The 17,299-nt window shown below is 45.3% G+C and overlaps 2 protein-coding genes across 5 annotated transcripts in view; one reads left to right on the top strand and one right to left on the bottom strand.

The window, feature by feature from the left end:
• LOC115103682 (potassium voltage-gated channel subfamily KQT member 5-like) overlaps nucleotides 1–12,410 on the top strand; it is a 177,507-nt gene extending 165,097 nt beyond the window's left edge. For 2 of the 4 annotated variants that reach the window (XM_029624542.2, XM_029624541.2), the window contains 6 exons: nucleotides 1,267–1,490; nucleotides 4,492–4,603; nucleotides 5,414–5,545; nucleotides 5,789–5,896; nucleotides 7,331–7,457; nucleotides 8,799–12,410. In XM_029624542.2, the coding sequence (XP_029480402.2) occupies nucleotides 1,267–1,490; nucleotides 4,492–4,603; nucleotides 5,414–5,545; nucleotides 5,789–5,896; nucleotides 7,331–7,457; nucleotides 8,799–10,085 (1,990 nt within the window). In that variant the 3' untranslated portion in view covers nucleotides 10,086–12,410. The remainder of the gene's footprint in view (nucleotides 1–1,266; nucleotides 1,491–4,491; nucleotides 4,604–5,413; nucleotides 5,546–5,788; nucleotides 5,897–7,330; nucleotides 7,458–8,798) is intronic. The other 2 variants (XM_029624544.2, XM_029624543.2) reach the window with 1 other exon arrangement.
• Nucleotides 12,411–12,957: 547 nt separating this feature from the next.
• LOC115104397 (putative elongation factor 1-alpha-like 3) lies at nucleotides 12,958–16,358 on the bottom strand. The gene is made up of 7 exons (XM_029625822.2): nucleotides 16,152–16,358; nucleotides 15,760–15,866; nucleotides 15,596–15,680; nucleotides 14,466–14,762; nucleotides 14,035–14,241; nucleotides 13,594–13,681; nucleotides 12,958–13,271 (listed from the first exon to the last, which is right to left on the bottom strand). The coding sequence occupies exons 1-7, from the start codon at nucleotides 16,293–16,295 to the stop codon at nucleotides 13,159–13,161; spliced, it is 1,041 nt and encodes a 346-aa protein (XP_029481682.2). The 5' UTR covers nucleotides 16,296–16,358; the 3' UTR covers nucleotides 12,958–13,158.
• Nucleotides 16,359–17,299: the final 941 nt, after the last annotated feature.

Below are 17,299 nucleotides of genomic sequence, written 5' to 3' on the forward strand. Positions count from 1 at the left end.
GCACTTATCGTAAGAGTAGGGGTGTTAACCCCAGTGTCCTGGCTAAATTCCCAATCTGGCCCTCAAACCATCACGGTCACCTAATAATCCCCAGTTTACAATTGGCTTATTCATCCCCCTCCTCTCCCCTGTAACTATTCCCCAGGTCGTTGCTGCAAGTGAGAATGTGTTCTCAGTTAACTTACCTGGTAAAATAACAGCTAAAAAATAAATTACAAAATTACAAAATTATGACTGTACAACAGCTATTTGGTAAGGTCTTAAAAACAGATCCACTGAACAGATATGCTTTCTAACTGGTTTATTGTGATATTTCACCATCAACTGCAATCTTTCTGGAAGTTTTATCAACTACTCTTGCCTCTTACCTCACTTCCTGTCATTCACACCATTCACACTCATATCACCAAAACGTGAAAGACACAATGACTTCATCAACAGTCACGTTAACATTTACAATGACCACCAAAACAGTCACAGTTAGATTGGGTATAGCTTCCTACCCCTTGCCCCACTGCCTGTCCTCTGCACGGCCCCTCCACTGCCCCTGCATGTTGTCACTTGGAAACCCTGTACACAGCATTGTCCATCCTCTGACCTCAGCACTCCACCCTGCACCTCACCATTTCAGCAGTCCCTCCTTGGATATTAGAGCCCATGAATAGTTCATCACAAAGGTTCATGAAATCATCACTCCACCCTATTCCCTTGGTGGTTTTGGTTATCTATGATACAAGATCCTCCCCTGCACAAACTCCTATTGTACCTCTTCTATGGTAGCTCCTCCAATGGGGACTCTGCCAGTCAGAGAGACAGGGATTGGCCAGCTGAGGTCACATGTTTAGGAGTGAGCTGAGTGCTAAAGAATCATAATTGCATACTAACAGTGGGGTACCTGCTGAAGCATTTTGCCTGCTGTGCACTTGTATTTTGGATAATAGGCTGCAGTGCATGCTGGTCTATGAATAGGCCCATCAATCTAACCTAATTTAAATGCCTTGCTCTCCAGTGAAGCAACCAATAATTGAGGTAAACGAATGAACAAACTCATGAAATGGTGACAGACTCCTGTAAATGGTTTCCAATCAATTGCATTTTGTTTGAATTGTTCCCGACCCCGAACCTGTGCTTGATCTTGATACAGTACGTGTGTATATCTTTGTTCCACTAACACCATTCCTTTCTCTCTCTCTCTCTCGCTCTCTCTCTCCATCCCTCCACACTATCATCCCCCTTTCTCCCTCCATCGATCCATCCCCATGACAGCCAGAAGTTGAGTTTCAAAGACCGTGTCCGGATGGCGAGCCCCAGGGGGCAGAGTATTAAGAGCCGGCAGACGTCGGCGAGCGACCGGCGGTCCCCGGGGACTGAGGCTGGGGGTACGGAGGGCACCAGCCCTGCCAAGGTCCAGAAGAGCTGGAGCTTCAACGACCGCACCCGCTTCAGACCCTCCCTCCGCCTCAAGATCCAATCACGCTCCACTGCCGATGGTGAGAGGAACCAATGACTTGTCGTGATTGGTCAATTGTTGGATTTGGGCGTTTAGTGTAAGAGATGGGTTGATTGGTACCATGTTATTTCCCTTGCCTTTATACCAAAATGGTCATCTTGCCCTGATACTTTCTACACATGTTATCATCTTTAGAATGATATCTCATGATATCTTTAGATATACTTAGATCACTGGTGAGCTACATCGACTTAAAACCACACTCTTAATGTCATGCTAGCTTTCACTCCCTTTCCCTAAGTTCTCTGGCTGGGCGCTGTGTGCTAGCCTATGAAGGATTTACTCCTAGACCGCCGGTCTTATGGGCAGACCAGACCAGAGCTGGCACAGACCATAGAGCCCAGCGGGAGGAATGTTAATGCCTGTTTGCAGTGCGCTGGTTTGGGTTAGTGGGGCTGGCCGGCCTGGCTTGGTTATGGCTGGAGCTCTGAACCGTACTCTGGATGGTGGGTGGGAAGGGAAGGGAACAGGCATGCTGTAGATTAGCAGCCTTAAGGGGCGAGCAGAGGCTGCAGTGCTGCTTTATCCAGCCTAGCCAGCTGGCTGAGGAAGGCAGGGTAACAGCCACAGTGACCAGGTAGCTAGGTCAAATGGAACACCAGCTAAATTCTAGAATGAAGTAGGTCTATACCAATAGTGGACGATAATAACACTATTACCAGCAGATTATGTTGAGGATGGATAGAAATGGAATGGGGGATTTATCCAGATTAATCTGGTGTAAGAGACGTTTTGGATAAAGTGAGGACTACTGACTATACTGTATATGACACTTACCTTACACAACCATACAATAATCATGTTGTGTATGCTAAATGGATTGTTGCATATACAGTATGCCAGATGGATTAAATGGCTTTGCCAAGAACCAACTACAGCACTTTCTGAATTAATGAGAGCAGAGATTGATGCTGGCTGACACACACACACACACACACACCTATCCTCCAAAGGCCCGTGGTGGCTTGCCTTGTAACATTACAAATAGCATTAACCTGGGGTCATAAAAAGTTTTCTATTGGTCAGGGGGAAATTTGTTTGATCTGCACTCTACCACTTCTAACCCCTGGCCCGCTTTGGTGTGCTTTATGTCGTAACTCAGGCCACTCATAAACAGCAGGTCTTTGTGATAATATTTCCCATTAGCAATATACCTACTGAGGAGAGGCAGCTCTCAGGCTCGCGCTCTTCAGCTATACTGTGGACTCTCTTTTGAGTTTTTTTTCTCTCCCTCCCTCCCTCCCTCCCTCCCGTAGCAGTGGGTGGGTAAAATCCCTGTGGAAGCCAAGCCAGTAAAAACATATTAGAACCAATGTTGGGATGATTGCGTTGTTTGCTCTACAACCCATTCGTTCATACGTTGCCGTGATATACAACAACAATAGACAACAGTCACATGGTGGTGAAATAAATTCAACTACACGTACATTTGTTTCATCACAAAACCGGAGAGCAACTTCGGGCCGGGGGAAGTCCACAAAGCAAATATTGCATGTAATGAACAGTTATATGACCTGCAACCAGTGGTGTAAAGTACTTAAGTAAAAATACTTTAAAGTACTAATTAAGTATTTGGGGGGGGGGCACATCTGTACTTTACGTTACTATTTATATTTTTGGCAACTTTTACTTCACTACATTCCTAAAGAAAACATAATACTTTTTCCTCAAAAGTACTCATTATATTTTGAATGCTTAGCAGGATAGGAAAATTGTGAAATTCACACACTTATCAAGAGACCACATGGTCATCCCTACTGCCTCTGGGGTGGCAGACTCACTAAGCACAAATGCATCTTTTGTAAATGATGTCTGAGTGTCGGAGTGTGCCCCTGGCTATCCATACATTTGAATACTTTTACTGAAGTAGTATTTTAGTGGGTGACTTTCACTTTTACTTGAGTAACTTTCTATGAAGGTATCTTTACTTTTACTCAAGGATGATTTAGAAGTCAACACAAAGACAACAGGAGCCTCTGCTATTTCAGCACCATTCCAACTTAAACATTTCATCAACAAGGCTAAATACAGTATGCTTTTTTGAATACACTGAAAACAAACTTAAAGATACCGGAAACAAATGGTGTGTGTGTGTGTGTGTGTGTGTGTAAGTAAGTAAGTTAAAAAAAGAAGTTTGGACTCACCCTACTTGTAGACTAGCTGAAAACCAATGCCACCCTAATCTCTTTCATGTTGGCAAAACGGTCTATGGCTTTGTCATACAGTATGCCTTTAGTTTTTGTTGTTATAGGCTACCCAGCTAAAACACTTGTTAGCCTAACTTCCTCGCATGGGCAACAATGAACCAGCTAAGTTAGCTGGCTACTTAACGTCAGCCTAAAATCTGCCCAGCGTCGTCCGGGTTAGGCCGTCATTGTAAATAAGGATTTGTTCTTAACTGACTTGCCAAGTTAAATAAAGGTTCAATAGATATACTGCCGCAACATGCCATACTCTTTTGGTCCACACAGCATCAGATAGATGGGCTACATATACTGAGACAGAAGGGCTCTGTTTCCCTCGCTCTGATGATTTCTCCGGTGAGATTCAGCCACTTGCGAATTGACGAATTGATGGAAAACCATTAAAACAGAGAGAGACGAAAGATATGTTTTTTTGGTCAAATATTTGGGGAAGCCTGGCTCCCCTTGGCATCAATGCGCGCCACTGTCTCTCTCCCTCCCCTTCTTCCCTCTCTCCCTCCCCTTCTTCCCTCACTCCCTCCCCTTCTTCCCTCACTCCCTCCCTCTCTCCCTCCCCTTCTTCCCTCACTCCCTCCCCTTCTTCCGTCTCTCCCTCCCCTTCTTCCCTCACTCCCTCCCCTTCTTCCCTCACTCCCTCCCCTTCTTCCCTCACTCCCTCCCCTTCTTCCCTCTCTCCTTCCTTCCCTCCATCTCTCTTTCTTTCTGTCTCCGTCATAAAAATAATGAAGGTATGTTATAACTCAAACTCTCTTTCCCTCCATCTCTCTCTCTCTCTAGCTGACTCTAACATGACCACTGAGGATGGTTTCGGTGATGACAAGGGCTGTCACTGTGAGATCTCTGTGGAGGACCTGCTGCCTTCCGTCAAGTCTGTCATCCGAGCCGTCAGGTGAGACGCACGCACGCACGCACGCTCGCTCGCTCACTCACACACACACACACACACACACACACACACAAACACACCGGCTGCCCTCACTCAAGTATGTCATCAGAGCCTTAGTGTGACCTTTTTCTTCTTATTGTAACCTCCGAACTCTTTCCCCTAATCCATACCGTGAGAGGCAGCTTCAAAATCTCTCTTACTTCCCGCCATGGTTTTAGCCAGTGGATACATTACTATATGTCTTTTCAATCAGTCTTACCACTTTGATCCTCACATTGGGCAGTAAGGGCCTCTCATATTCAACCTCTTCCGCTGTATGGGGCCCACAGGTGTATGTACTAAGCTCCCCTCTACACTCTCTCAAAGGGCTAGATTTACGTGCTACACAGCTAAGGTAAACAGTGAGGTAAAGACTGATTTTACCTCAGATCTTTCGCAACTTCACAGGAATATTTTCTTTTGAACTATGAAATGATTTTCCAGATGAGCGGTCATGTATTTATGTTGAGAAATAAGAGCTGCTTCTGCTGTTGCTATTGGATAGTTTTAGATCTCAGTACCTTGGCGTGTGTTACTCGCGGTCAATGTCCTTCTTTGTTTGAGGACTCCCTCTTATGGTAGATTGACGAACTGCATTGAGATTCCCTCCTATGCTGGATCGCTTTCATTAGGACACACCGTAGCAAAACTTTTCTCAACGGGAAACAAAAAGGAGCGTTTCTTGTTAGACACGTTCACGTAGTCCCTCCCTGTTTCGGGCAATGTTCTTTCATCTGGTATTTAATGAACATGACCCTGGTCTGGTCCATCCAGGATAATGAAGTTCCACGTGGCCAAGAAGAAGTTCAAGGAGACATTGCGTCCGTATGATGTGAAGGACGTCATAGAGCAGTACTCCGCCGGACACCTGGACATGCTGTGTCGCATCAAGAGTCTGCAGACACGGTGAGAACAATAATGCACTGTCACGCGTGGTCAAAGTGCTCACGTAGTCACACTCTCTAAATTAGACCTTCCAATAAAATGCATGAAAAAGCTTAGCTAGCAGCTGTTTGCCCATGTGTATTCACTGCTTAGTCACTAATGTGAGCAGTATGTCTTTGTCTTCATATGAGTGTGCATATGTTCGAGTCTGTGTGCATACATTCATATTTGTGTGTGTGTGTGTGTCCTCACTTTCCCCCACAGGCTGGACATGATAGTGGGGCCCCAGCCCCTGAGCAGCCGAGCCAAGACCTTTTCCTCTCCCTCCCTGCCCATGTATTACAGCCAGGGCAGAAAGAACTCCACGCAGGGGTCAGAGTTAACCCCCTCACGCCCCTCACACACACCCCTCACGCACTCCTCTCCTCACATCCTCTTGACTTTCTCCTCATCCCCTGCATGTGGACTAGCTGATTATTTGCTAGAAGAAACACTGCATGGTTTTCAAATCGCAAATATCTTCCTTACCTGTCTAGGTTGACAGTATATCTTACAGTATATCTTAACAGTCTAGGTTGACAGTATATCTTGCACGGGGGATCCATTTGGGACTGTTGATGGGTTCCGTTTCTAGATTCCTCCTGGTGATGTTTCTTCTGTTCTGCATTCCTGTCAACTGAGTTTTCTCTGAGTTTTATCTTAAACTTATGGCCCGATTCAATCAGATCCCCTTTAGCCAACACCCGCAGAGCTGATGTGTTGACGGTGTCGGCGGTGGAATTGCGTTAGAGTGATCAAATCCACAAGTTGCTCCCGGCATTATAGCTAAAACGGACATTGCCATTGGGTGCACGGAGTCTCATTAAGTTTGCATTCTGGAATGTGAGATGTAATCTACACCTCGATTAGGCTGTTAAAAAATCCTCATTATTTGGTTAAATGATTTTTCAATTAGAGCTTCATTATTTCTATAAAGCCGACACTTTCTCATTCTGAACTTCTAACGCGAGTGGGGAGGTGTGGCTTCTTGACAATGATCACAAGAGCAGCTGCTCACCGATTTACAGCTCCAATGCCGTTCTTCCGCCGACACCGCCAAAACGTCAGCTATGCAGGTGTCGGCTATAGCCGGTTAGCACTTGATCTGATTAAATCTAGGCCATAAACTTTCACTGAATTTGAAAGGCCTTATTTACCAAATGAGTGAGCAGTGAGCCACCATGTGGTAGAAATATAAAATGAAATGTTTCTGGTCGAGAGCTTCTTGAGTCATGGAAAATATTGATTATCTCATATAAACATCTCAAATGAAAATCCAAATGTGTAGTAAAATGATATATACATACAAATAAAAACTATGCTTGTAATTTAAGGTCATCCATTTTGTATTTCAAATCCAGTAGTAGATAATACATTCGCCTCTTCTTCTTGGCTTCTAAAGTTTAATCTTAGGTGTATTGACATCCCACTGGGCACAGACGTCAATTCAACGTCTATTCCACCTCATTTCAGTGAAATGACGTAGAAACAACGTTGATTCAACCAGTGTGTGTGCCCAGTGGCATGCTGTTGATATTGATACACTTGCAACATATATCTCTAGTGACACAGTAAACCGAGCCGGTATATATCCTTGTGAGCAGTATGGGCCTCTACAGTAAGTGTTGTATTCTCACAGAGGACCAATTCCAACTCTAACTCTCTTTCCTTCCTTCTTCCTTCTCGGGCGGGCTGCCTACTGGACATCCTCTGGTCCTGCACCATTCTGTACCCTCTCTTTAACACTATGTCTCCTGTGCCCTCCAGAGTGGACCAGATCTTGGGTAAAGGCCAGGTTCCTCTGGATAAGAAGATCCGGGACAAGCTGCTGTCTGATGGAGACCTGCTGGAGGACATGAGTATGCTGGGTCGTGTCTGCAAAGTGGAACGGCAGGTCAGTGGGTTTCGGTGAACTTAAACGCTGGTTCATTAAATATGGTGAGTTATGTGTGGTTCACCTTTGACATTCGTGGGAATTGGCCTATACGGATGGGGGCTCAATTGAAATGTTTCTTACAGAAGAAATGTGAAAAGCACACGCATGACCATGGTAGCAATTGTAAGGGAACAGTTTGAAGATAATGGGAAGATAAATGATTAGACCAAAGGTGAGCACACAAGTCCACCTGACACGAGACTGGATCCAACCAATACACTGTCGACATTCAGTGACATAAGAATATCCCTGGAAAACGTGGGGTAGGTGCAACATAAGACAACAAAGTTACAAGGGTTTGAGTGAGATGACTAACTGGAGTCTCCAAGTGGCCACACACCTCTCCAAAGTGTGCACAGTTCCCAAGTCATTTCAATGCATTTCTATGACTCAAAGAAGGTACTTTTTGAGCTCTCCTAGCTGTGCCGTTGAGGAACTAGAGCAAGCACACTTGTCGTTGTTTCATTTGGAACACAACCCTGTATCCCCGCCATCACACGATTACTGTTGATGTTTACGCAATCCAAAAATAGTCCATAATGAATCGCAGTCGGGGTCAGGTGGGCATGATTTGAAAGCTTGTTCTATTGCCGACATGACTAGCTAAGTTAATATATATGATCTTACAGTGTTAGGCTTTCACAAGGTCATTTTGCTACGCATAGAAAGGAGTCATGAGTGCATGCAGGTGTGTGCCACGGAAAATTATCTTCACAATAAACAAACATGGGCTCATTCTGTTCAGAACAACCCAGGGTATGACGCCATGTCATCTTGTAACTGTACATCAAACATACTGATCATAAACGCTGACACTGTGAATGTGAAGTGCACATTTGGACTCACGGGTGTTTGGCTTGTGTGACATCAAAGTGGTATTTATTATAATAATCCTCATCGTCTCATCTTTCAAAGTACATAGAGTCCTCTTAACTTACAGCATTTCCCTCACTAAGAGAACAAAAAAATAGCAAACGTTGCCCAAGTACCGGGAGGCAACTTCGCGCGATGCTCAAGTTCAGAACGGCCGTCAGTCCAAACCCATACAGCGCTGTGAGGCATTCGTGCCCAAATCTGCCATTTTCAACCCGTATACGGGTACAGGTATGAGTGTAAAGGGCTACCAACTACTGTTATTCAACATTTTTTAATTGTTTTGCGTGGTTGCATTATGGTTAAATGTGGTTGCATGTTGTTTGTATTACCAATTATGTGAAAGTACTCTTTCTTTTGTGTAGCTAATATTAACCATAATTTCCTTCCGTCCTTCCTTCCTTCCTTCAATCCATCCCTCTCTAGGTCCAGTCTATTGAGTCGAAGCTAGACTCGCTGTTGGACATCTACCGGCATGTGTTACGTAAAGGCTCCTCCTCTGCCCTCACCCTCTCCTCCTTGCCTCTGTTCGAGCTGGAGCAGACCTCAGACTACCAGAGCTCTATCCTCTTCAAGGACCACTCCACCTGCTCTACCCAGGTCAGCAGCACCGGAGGTGGGCCAGGGATAGAGGGCCAAGGGGGGTGCGTGACCCGCTCCTCCACCAACGCCTCAAACCTGTCCCGGGGACTTCACCTTATCCTGGCGCCGCCCACCGAGCTCAGCCTCAACCTCAACACTGGCACCTCCTCGCCTTCTACCGGTGGGCCCCCGCCCTCCTCGTTCAGTCCGTCGCCCCTTCCTCAACACCACCACCATCATCATCATCATACCCTGCCGGAAAGTGGGGAACCAGTCCATAGGGGAAGTTCTTCTCACTCACCTCCTATTCTTACTCCTAATTGTGTATCTGGAAGTGGGGGGTTTCCTACTCTGGCCAGGCCCCCACCGCCTCCTCCCCAGCCCAGCCGGACGGTGGGTCACTCCAGGACGGAGAGGGAGAGGGAGGTGGGCGACTTCTGTGGAAGCCCGGAGGAGAGGGAGGATGGTGATGTGTTAGGCCCAGAACAAGGCCTCAGAATCGGGAGGCTGGGGCAGTCAAGAGGGGGGTTCAATGGGAACAGCAATGGCCGGCCCTGCAATGCCAAAGCAGAGGGCTCCTGGAGGAGACACACAAGCCTGGAGATGGAGCCCCTGGTACCCCTCTCTTCTGCTCTGGGAGGAGGAGGCCGCTGCTCCTCTGGCTCCAACCCCAGCCAGGTGGACCGAAGCCTGGGCAAGTCCATGTCTGTCCAAGACCTGGGGCAGGGTGGGACCACCTCCATGGCCCTGGATAGCCACCACCATCCTAGCCTCAGCCTCTCCTCCCCCAGCGACTCCCCCACAGGCTCCCACCCTAGTCAGGACCCTGCGGGAGGGGGCGGTGGGGATGGCTGGGGGGAGGAGGACCTCTTTATCAGCGACAGGGACGTGGACGCCCTCCCTCTCCCTCCCGAGGCTCAAGGTGGAGCCTTTGGCTTTGACTTCTTGTCCCAGGGTACAGCCGACGCAACCTCTTACTCTTCAGAGCTACTGAGGACAGACCCTGGGCTTGGGGCGGGGTTAAGTGCTCTGGCGGGGTTCAATAGGAGCCTGCCGAGCGGGAACACACCATCGCCCGCCTCAGTTGGGAGCGCCGAGTCCCTGAGCATGCCGCACGTACGGCTAAAATAAGACACACCCCCGTGTCGTATGGACCAATCAAAAAACCTCACCTTATAGAGAAGCTCTTTGTTCAATTTTTTGAGGGGTGAGGGGGAACAGGGAGGGACTATAATGGTTATTTCTGTTTATATTTCTGTTGATTCATTTGATAAAAAGCAAAGTATTTTTCATCCAAGTCGACGATACATGAACATATCATTGCATGAATTATTATTGAAGAAATCGAAACAAAGAAGGTAAAATACAGAGAGAGAGGTATATAAAAAGAGACTTTGATATATATATTATATATATCTAAGAAACAAGCTAAACTTGATCCTGATAGACAGTGGGTTGATCTGTGATCTCGACACTGCATGAGCACTGCATGTTTTCAACTTACCCATGTTACAACTTACCCGTTAGTCTTCATTCATTAACACTGGAAGTTGTTGATGCCTATGGACCTTATGGCAAAACCTTCTAGAAAACGTTTCCTTCATTTTAATACACATAATCATGTACAGTAAAAGTTCAAGTGTGGGGCATCCTAACTTATAAGACTAGAGCGTGTGGGGCAAGTTAAATGCTTACATGAACCTAATATCATACTCTTATCCAAAGCTTCTGAGGCAGCCATCTTGAAATGAATGTTGCCTCAATACGACCAAGTTTTTCACCCACATCAGTTCCCTATAATAGTTTCTCATTTGAGTGACTATTGTGGACATACAATGGTACAAAACACCCCTCATTGTAATGATAGACTTGCCAAGTCCAGGTCAATACTAGTTTGAGGTAAATTGAATTCTGCCAACAGGTCACACACACACCAATACACACACACACCCACACACTCCGGTAGTTTACATACTGTATAACCATTGTACACAAGCTGCTACACATAGTCCCGGGAAAGGAATAACTTCTAAAACAGGAGACGAATAGCTGCTAAAACCATAGAAATAGAATTACTAGAATACGGTCCACCCATCATGACACCTTTGAATGGGGATGCCCGTTCTAGTACTTCTATTTCTATGCCGAAAACACAGTTCAATTGTGCACCCCGAGGTGTTATCTACCCGACGACCAAGGCATCCACATTATGTGATTTCTTGAGATGCCTGTGTATCTTCTCATTTAATATTTTTTGTTACTTATAACACAAGAGAGCAAAACACAAAGGGAGAAAATGTGCAAAAATATATCTGTTATCCGATTATGTGACCCTCTTTTAATTAAATGAAGATACTTGCAGTCTTACATGGTTTCAGTCACAATCACACTCCCCGGCTTTAGTTATTTTAATACATTATAGTTTTGAATGCTTATTAAATTGCTTAAACAGAAGTTGACATGCTGTAGAATGTATATAATGTTATGTTAATAATCTGTAAGTGATATTTCGCACACCCTGGCAAGCAGTGTGAGTGACATCATGGCTAATGCCAACAACAATTATTCCTTTTGACTTAAAGGGATATGTCACTCAAATCACAAAATTACATTGTTTTTCTTACCTTTCAAACAGTCTTTGCAGGGTACCAAAATAAAACATGTACTTTGTCATTTGAGTGGACTAACCTTTTAAGTGTTACAGATTCAGGTACAACAGGGTCATGTTCAATAGGGCACAATGTAGCAAAACATTTTGAATTGGAATGCAAAGATGACTCATTGGACACGCTCAACCTCAGGTAGTAGGCTACCTCATCGGTTTCAAAACGTTTTGTAACATTTTGTGCCTACTGAACAGGATCCTGTAGGGATTATTGGATGTTTCACCAAGGGGGTTGTTTCAAAGGAGAGAAACCCATTAAAAAACAACATGAAATACAGCATGAACTTGTACGCTAAATCCAAAGCTCCAGTACACATACCATTTGAAACAGAAACCTTAATGGTCGATTAGATCCTTATTGAAGGCTTTACCAGAATATGTGAAGTATACAAAACATGCAGTACATAACATGGTGCCTTTTTTGGGCGATATACTGTCCATTTCAACATGTTTATTTGCACCCAACGTGTGGGTTGTTGGCCTTTTGTGCTGAAATGGTCTCACATACTTGATTTTTGTTTCGTCCCTTGTATATATATAAAAAAAATGACTATCTGATTTGGGCATTATTTATCCACAGACAGACTATGTATTACCAAAGGAAAACTGGCCTTTAGAAATGTCATCATTGTCTCATACGATCATTATCCTAATTTATTTAAATGACGTGCACATACCTATACGGTAGTAATAATGTCCGTTAGCTCCAATCAAGCCTGTGATGTCATGAAAAATGCTAAAGAAACTTTTATTCTCCTACATCAATAAAAAATCATAATAAAAAAAGGAAATTCAAGTGTGTTTGTTGACATATTTACAGACACGTCCTGTTAACCTTTGACCATTGTGGTGTATCTCCTGTTCTGTAGCTGCGTGTTGCCATCTATTTATTACCTTGAAAATGATTTTTTTCAACTGTCAACCCATATTTAAATGACTGTGGAAAGATGATGCACATTGTTGCTAAGTCTGAACCCTTTTGAAATGTCTTTCGATGTAGATCAAGCTCACAGGTTACATACAATAAGGTGTCGAGGGAACAGTGTCGACAAGCTTTGAACAGTGCATGGGAGCTTTTAAGCCGAGCAAGGTGCTACAATGTGTTAGTATCGGATATATTTCTTAAAGTGCATCGGGAACATGCAAGCAGCCGTAGGAAAACACAACACCATTTCAACATTTTATCAACTTAAAAATGTTTGTACATTTTTACTAACATTAACTAGCAGCTAGTTTAATGCAAACCAACACTATCAATACCATTTCTGAGGTTGAACTGAGTACAATAGCACACACCTAGAGGAGTTGTTTAAATGGTCTTCCACTCAGATAGTGTATCCTAACCACAAACAGTCAAACAAGCAGACCAAAACATATATAAAACAGAACACTTCCTTAATGAATATACCATACCATTGTTTCCCTCCGTCTGCTCTTGCGATGCATCGTGAGCATGGACCAGACTTTGACTATGTTGTGTAGGAGGGGAGTGATGTTTTCACGGTGGCGGACGCTAACGCCGCGAGCCCAACACAACGTTCATTTGACCTTCTGGGCCGACTTGGTGACCTTGCCCGTGGACGGAGCCTTCTTCTCCACCGCCTTCACGCCCACCGCCACCGTCTGACGCATGTCACGCACCGCAAAGCGCCCTGGGAGGATGGAGAGAATGATCGAATGTGAGTCATACTTCTAATGATTTATTATAAACATATTTCATTCAGTCTATTACAGGCTTTGCAGCACATGATACAACGCTATAGTTGATTTGAACTGTAGCACTTCGCAAATACTAAATGGAACATGTGATTAATTCTAGACAAGAAGCACCAAGACTGATGAACGATGGAGATAACTTATCTGATGAACAGAGCAGGTTCTGTAATATATATATATGACAAAGATGTACAGTACACGTCATCTGTCCCCCCAATAGGGATCTGGGTTGAGGGCAGACACACACACACCACCTACCAAGTGGTGGGTACTCGGAGAAGCTCTCCACACACATGGGCTTTCCGGGGACCATGGCAACGATGGCTGCGTCGCCAGACTTCAGGGCCTTGGGAGGAGGGAGGTGAGAGGCATGAAACCTTTGAGACAATCTTTCAAGACTCTCTGAGGCCAGGATTGAATCCGATCGCACTTGTAGAAATTGTAGCATGTAATGGCAATGTTAACGCCTTCGGCAGAGATCGCATTCAAGGCAAACGCTGCAGATGTCAATTCAATTGTAAATTCCAGTTAAATGTCAAGCGTGCTAGATCTCAGATCGAACGCAGCTCGGATTGAATCCCAGCCTGAGTGTATAACATCAAAAATAAAATGTATGTAAGAGCTGAAAAAACAACTCAAAACCCTTTGGCTTTCAGTGCTGCACAATAGCCAAATTGCCTGAATTGAAATGGAATTGACCCTTAAGCCACTGGCATAGCACCAGTGGTGGGTTTGAACGCCTCCCAGGGCCTCACCTCCTATCTTGTAGACGTCCTGTAGGGGCAGGCGGAGGGGTTTGTCAGCGGGGCGGGAGGGCGGCTGGATGGCGTCCAGGGCCTCCAGCAGGGTGGTCCCAGAGGCGTTGCCGTCCTTACGGGTGATCTTCCACCCTTTGAACCATGTCATCTACAGGGACCAGACCAAACATTAGGAACAAGCCTAGCTTAAGCGTTATGGCCTCTGCATAAGTAATATGTAATAAGACATCAGTTACACTAATTGTAATTCAGTGGAGGTGTGCACGACTGCATCTGCAACTCTATTGTGTAATAAGGTTGCGTCCTAAGAATATAAAGTGTCCTCCTGCCTTAGAAAAAGATAAGGATAAGTATACAAAGAAGACTACTAACGTTAGGGCTAGCCTCCAGCATATTGTCCCCATTCCAGCCGGAGATGGGAACGAAGGCCACCGTATCCGGGTTGTAACCAATCTTCTTAATATAGGTGCTGACTTCCTTCACAATCTCCTCGTAGCGTTTCTGGCTGTAGTTGGGCTCGGTGGAGTCCATCTTGTTGACCCCTACGATCAGCTGCTTGACCCCTAGGGTGTAGGCCAGAAGGGCGTGCTCACGGGTTTGCCCATTCTTGGAGATGCCCGCCTCAAACTCGCCCACGCCTGCCGCCACGATGAGCACGGCACAGTCCGCCTGTGGCAAGGAGGAGACGGGGAGCAAACATGACGTTTCATTTTGTTTTTGCATTTGAAAGCAGAAAGTGTTACATGGAAAAAATAATCAATTCTTATTCTTATTTCTTGTTTTAGTAAATGGATTCCCAGAATAACCGTTTGATTTTCAGAGTAGCCAATGTAATCCTGCTCAAAGGTGTTGTTTTCTAATAGTATAGAAGACATGTTTAATATGTTTCATGTTCTTCCTTCTTCCCGTTTTGGGGCCCATACGTACCAAATAAGAAGAGGCCCTTGGCTAAACATTCAGTCAGGGTCCATGTTTAGTGACAGCTGGATACGGTAGTGTCTGCAGCCCATACCTGAGAGGTGCCAGTGATCATGTTCTTGATGAAGTCCCTGTGTCCCGGGTGGTCGATGATAGTGACCTGCTGGATACAGTAGTGTCTGCAGCCCATACCTGAGAGGTGCCAGTGATCATGTTCTTGATGAAGTCCCTGTGTCCCGGGTGGTCGATGATAGTGACCTGCTGGATACAGTAGTGTCTGCAGCCCATACCTGAGAGGTGCCAGTGATCATGTTCTTGATGAAGTCCCTGTGTCCCGGGGCGTCGATGATAGTGACCTGCTGGATACAGTAGTGTCTGCAGCCCATACCTGAGAGGTGCCAGTGATCATGTTCTTGATGAAGTCCCTGTGTCCCGGGTGGTCGATGATAGTGACCTGCTGGATACAGTAGTGTCTGCAGCCCATACCTGAGAGGTGCCAGTGATCATGTTCTTGATGAAGTCCCTGTGTCCCAGGGCGTCGATGATAGTGACCTGCTGGATACAGTAGTGTCTGCAGCCCATACCTGAGAGGTGCCAGTGATCATGTTCTTGATGAAGTCCCTGTGTCCCGGGGCGTCGATGATAGTGACCTGCTGGATACAGTAGTGTCTGCAGCCCATACCTGAGAGGTGCCAGTGATCATGTTCTTGATGAAGTCCCTGTGTCCCAGGGCGTCGATGATAGTGACCTGCTGGTCTCAAACTTCCACAGGGAGATGTTGATGGTGATGCCTCGCTCCCTCTCTGCCTTCAGCTTGTCCAGCACCCAGGCGTACTTGAACGAGCCCATCCCCATCTAAAGACAGACCAAAGAGACACCAAATCAATGGCAAAAGTCTGTGCAGTTTGTTTGTCTCTTTTGTCTTTGTTATGTTGGAACAAAATCGAGAGGTAAATAAGTCAATGCTCAGTTCAATGGTATGGATTCAAAGTAGAATCATACCATATCCCTGAAATACCGAGCTTGGTGTAAAGTTTGACAATAGACTCTGACATATCGATCATGTATAACGACAGGCTAGACCTTAAACACATTCCCAGCACAGAGAGTTAAGTCACTTGTGTCTGGTCACCTCCATACCTCAGTGGCCTCCTTCTCAAGCTTCTCAATGGTCCTCTTGTCGATGCCCCCACACTTGTAGATGAGGTGGCCTGTGGTGGTCGACTTGCCTGAGTCCACATGGCCGATCACCACGATGTTGATGTGAAGCTTCTCCTTGCCCATAGCTGTTCGCTCAGGAAGTGGCAAGAGGGGTCAACCAAGCTGGCCAAGTTATTAGGAATTACAATGTCATTAACCCAGCAAAATGTTTGACATTTTAGGGGGTATTGAGAAGACAAATATTTGTGAAATTGATTAATACTAGTGACTCGGTCATCGAGAACCATTCACACCCCATAAGATCTCTCTATTCCCTTCCCTGACAATGTGTATAAAGTTTCACTGAGTGGCTTGCCACCATTTTGAGAGTGAGGTCATCAGAATGAAAGAACAGGTGAAAGAAAAGCAGCTATTTCTCAACAACACAGCTGTTATTTTCCTTCCTGGTTCTCAAAGCCGACTCCACCATGTTCACGATGGCCCTGGAGACTAGTGGTTGGGTGTAACAGTATTTGGGGCGTTTAATATTTCAAGAGACAGTCACGGAAACAATGGCCAGTCAATCAATCAATATACACCCAGTTTACATTCCAAATGGCACCCTATTCCACATTTAGTGCACTGTGCTTTATACAGGGAATAGTACACTATAGCCTGTAGGGAATAGGGTGCCATTTCTGACAACTCCCAATTTGACCTAGGTAACCCCTCCATCCTCATATACTCCCCTAAACACCTGCTACAATTGACACTGAAACAAAGTTTATTTTTATTTTTTACATAACATGGCTATTAACAAGATAAAGAAATAACATATGAACACATAAGGAACATATTATGTGGCGGACTGCAATAGCATCGAATAGTCCCCGCGATATGCAACTATTCAGGGAAGTCAGGAACCAATACACGCAGTCAGTCAGGAAAGCAAAGGCCAGCTTCTTCAGGCAGAAATTTGCATCCTGTAGCTCTAACTCCGAAAGGTTCTGTGACACTGTGAAGTTCATGGAGAACAAGAGCACCTCCTCCCAGCTGCACACTGCACTGAGGCTAGGTAACACGGTCACCACCGATAAATCCATGATTATCGAAAACTTCAACAAGCATTTCTCAACGGCTGGCCATGC

The sequence above is a fragment of the Oncorhynchus nerka genome, linkage group LG21 (assembly GCF_034236695.1).
Source record: "Oncorhynchus nerka isolate Pitt River linkage group LG21, Oner_Uvic_2.0, whole genome shotgun sequence".
Taxonomy (NCBI): Eukaryota; Metazoa; Chordata; class Actinopteri; order Salmoniformes; family Salmonidae; genus Oncorhynchus; species Oncorhynchus nerka.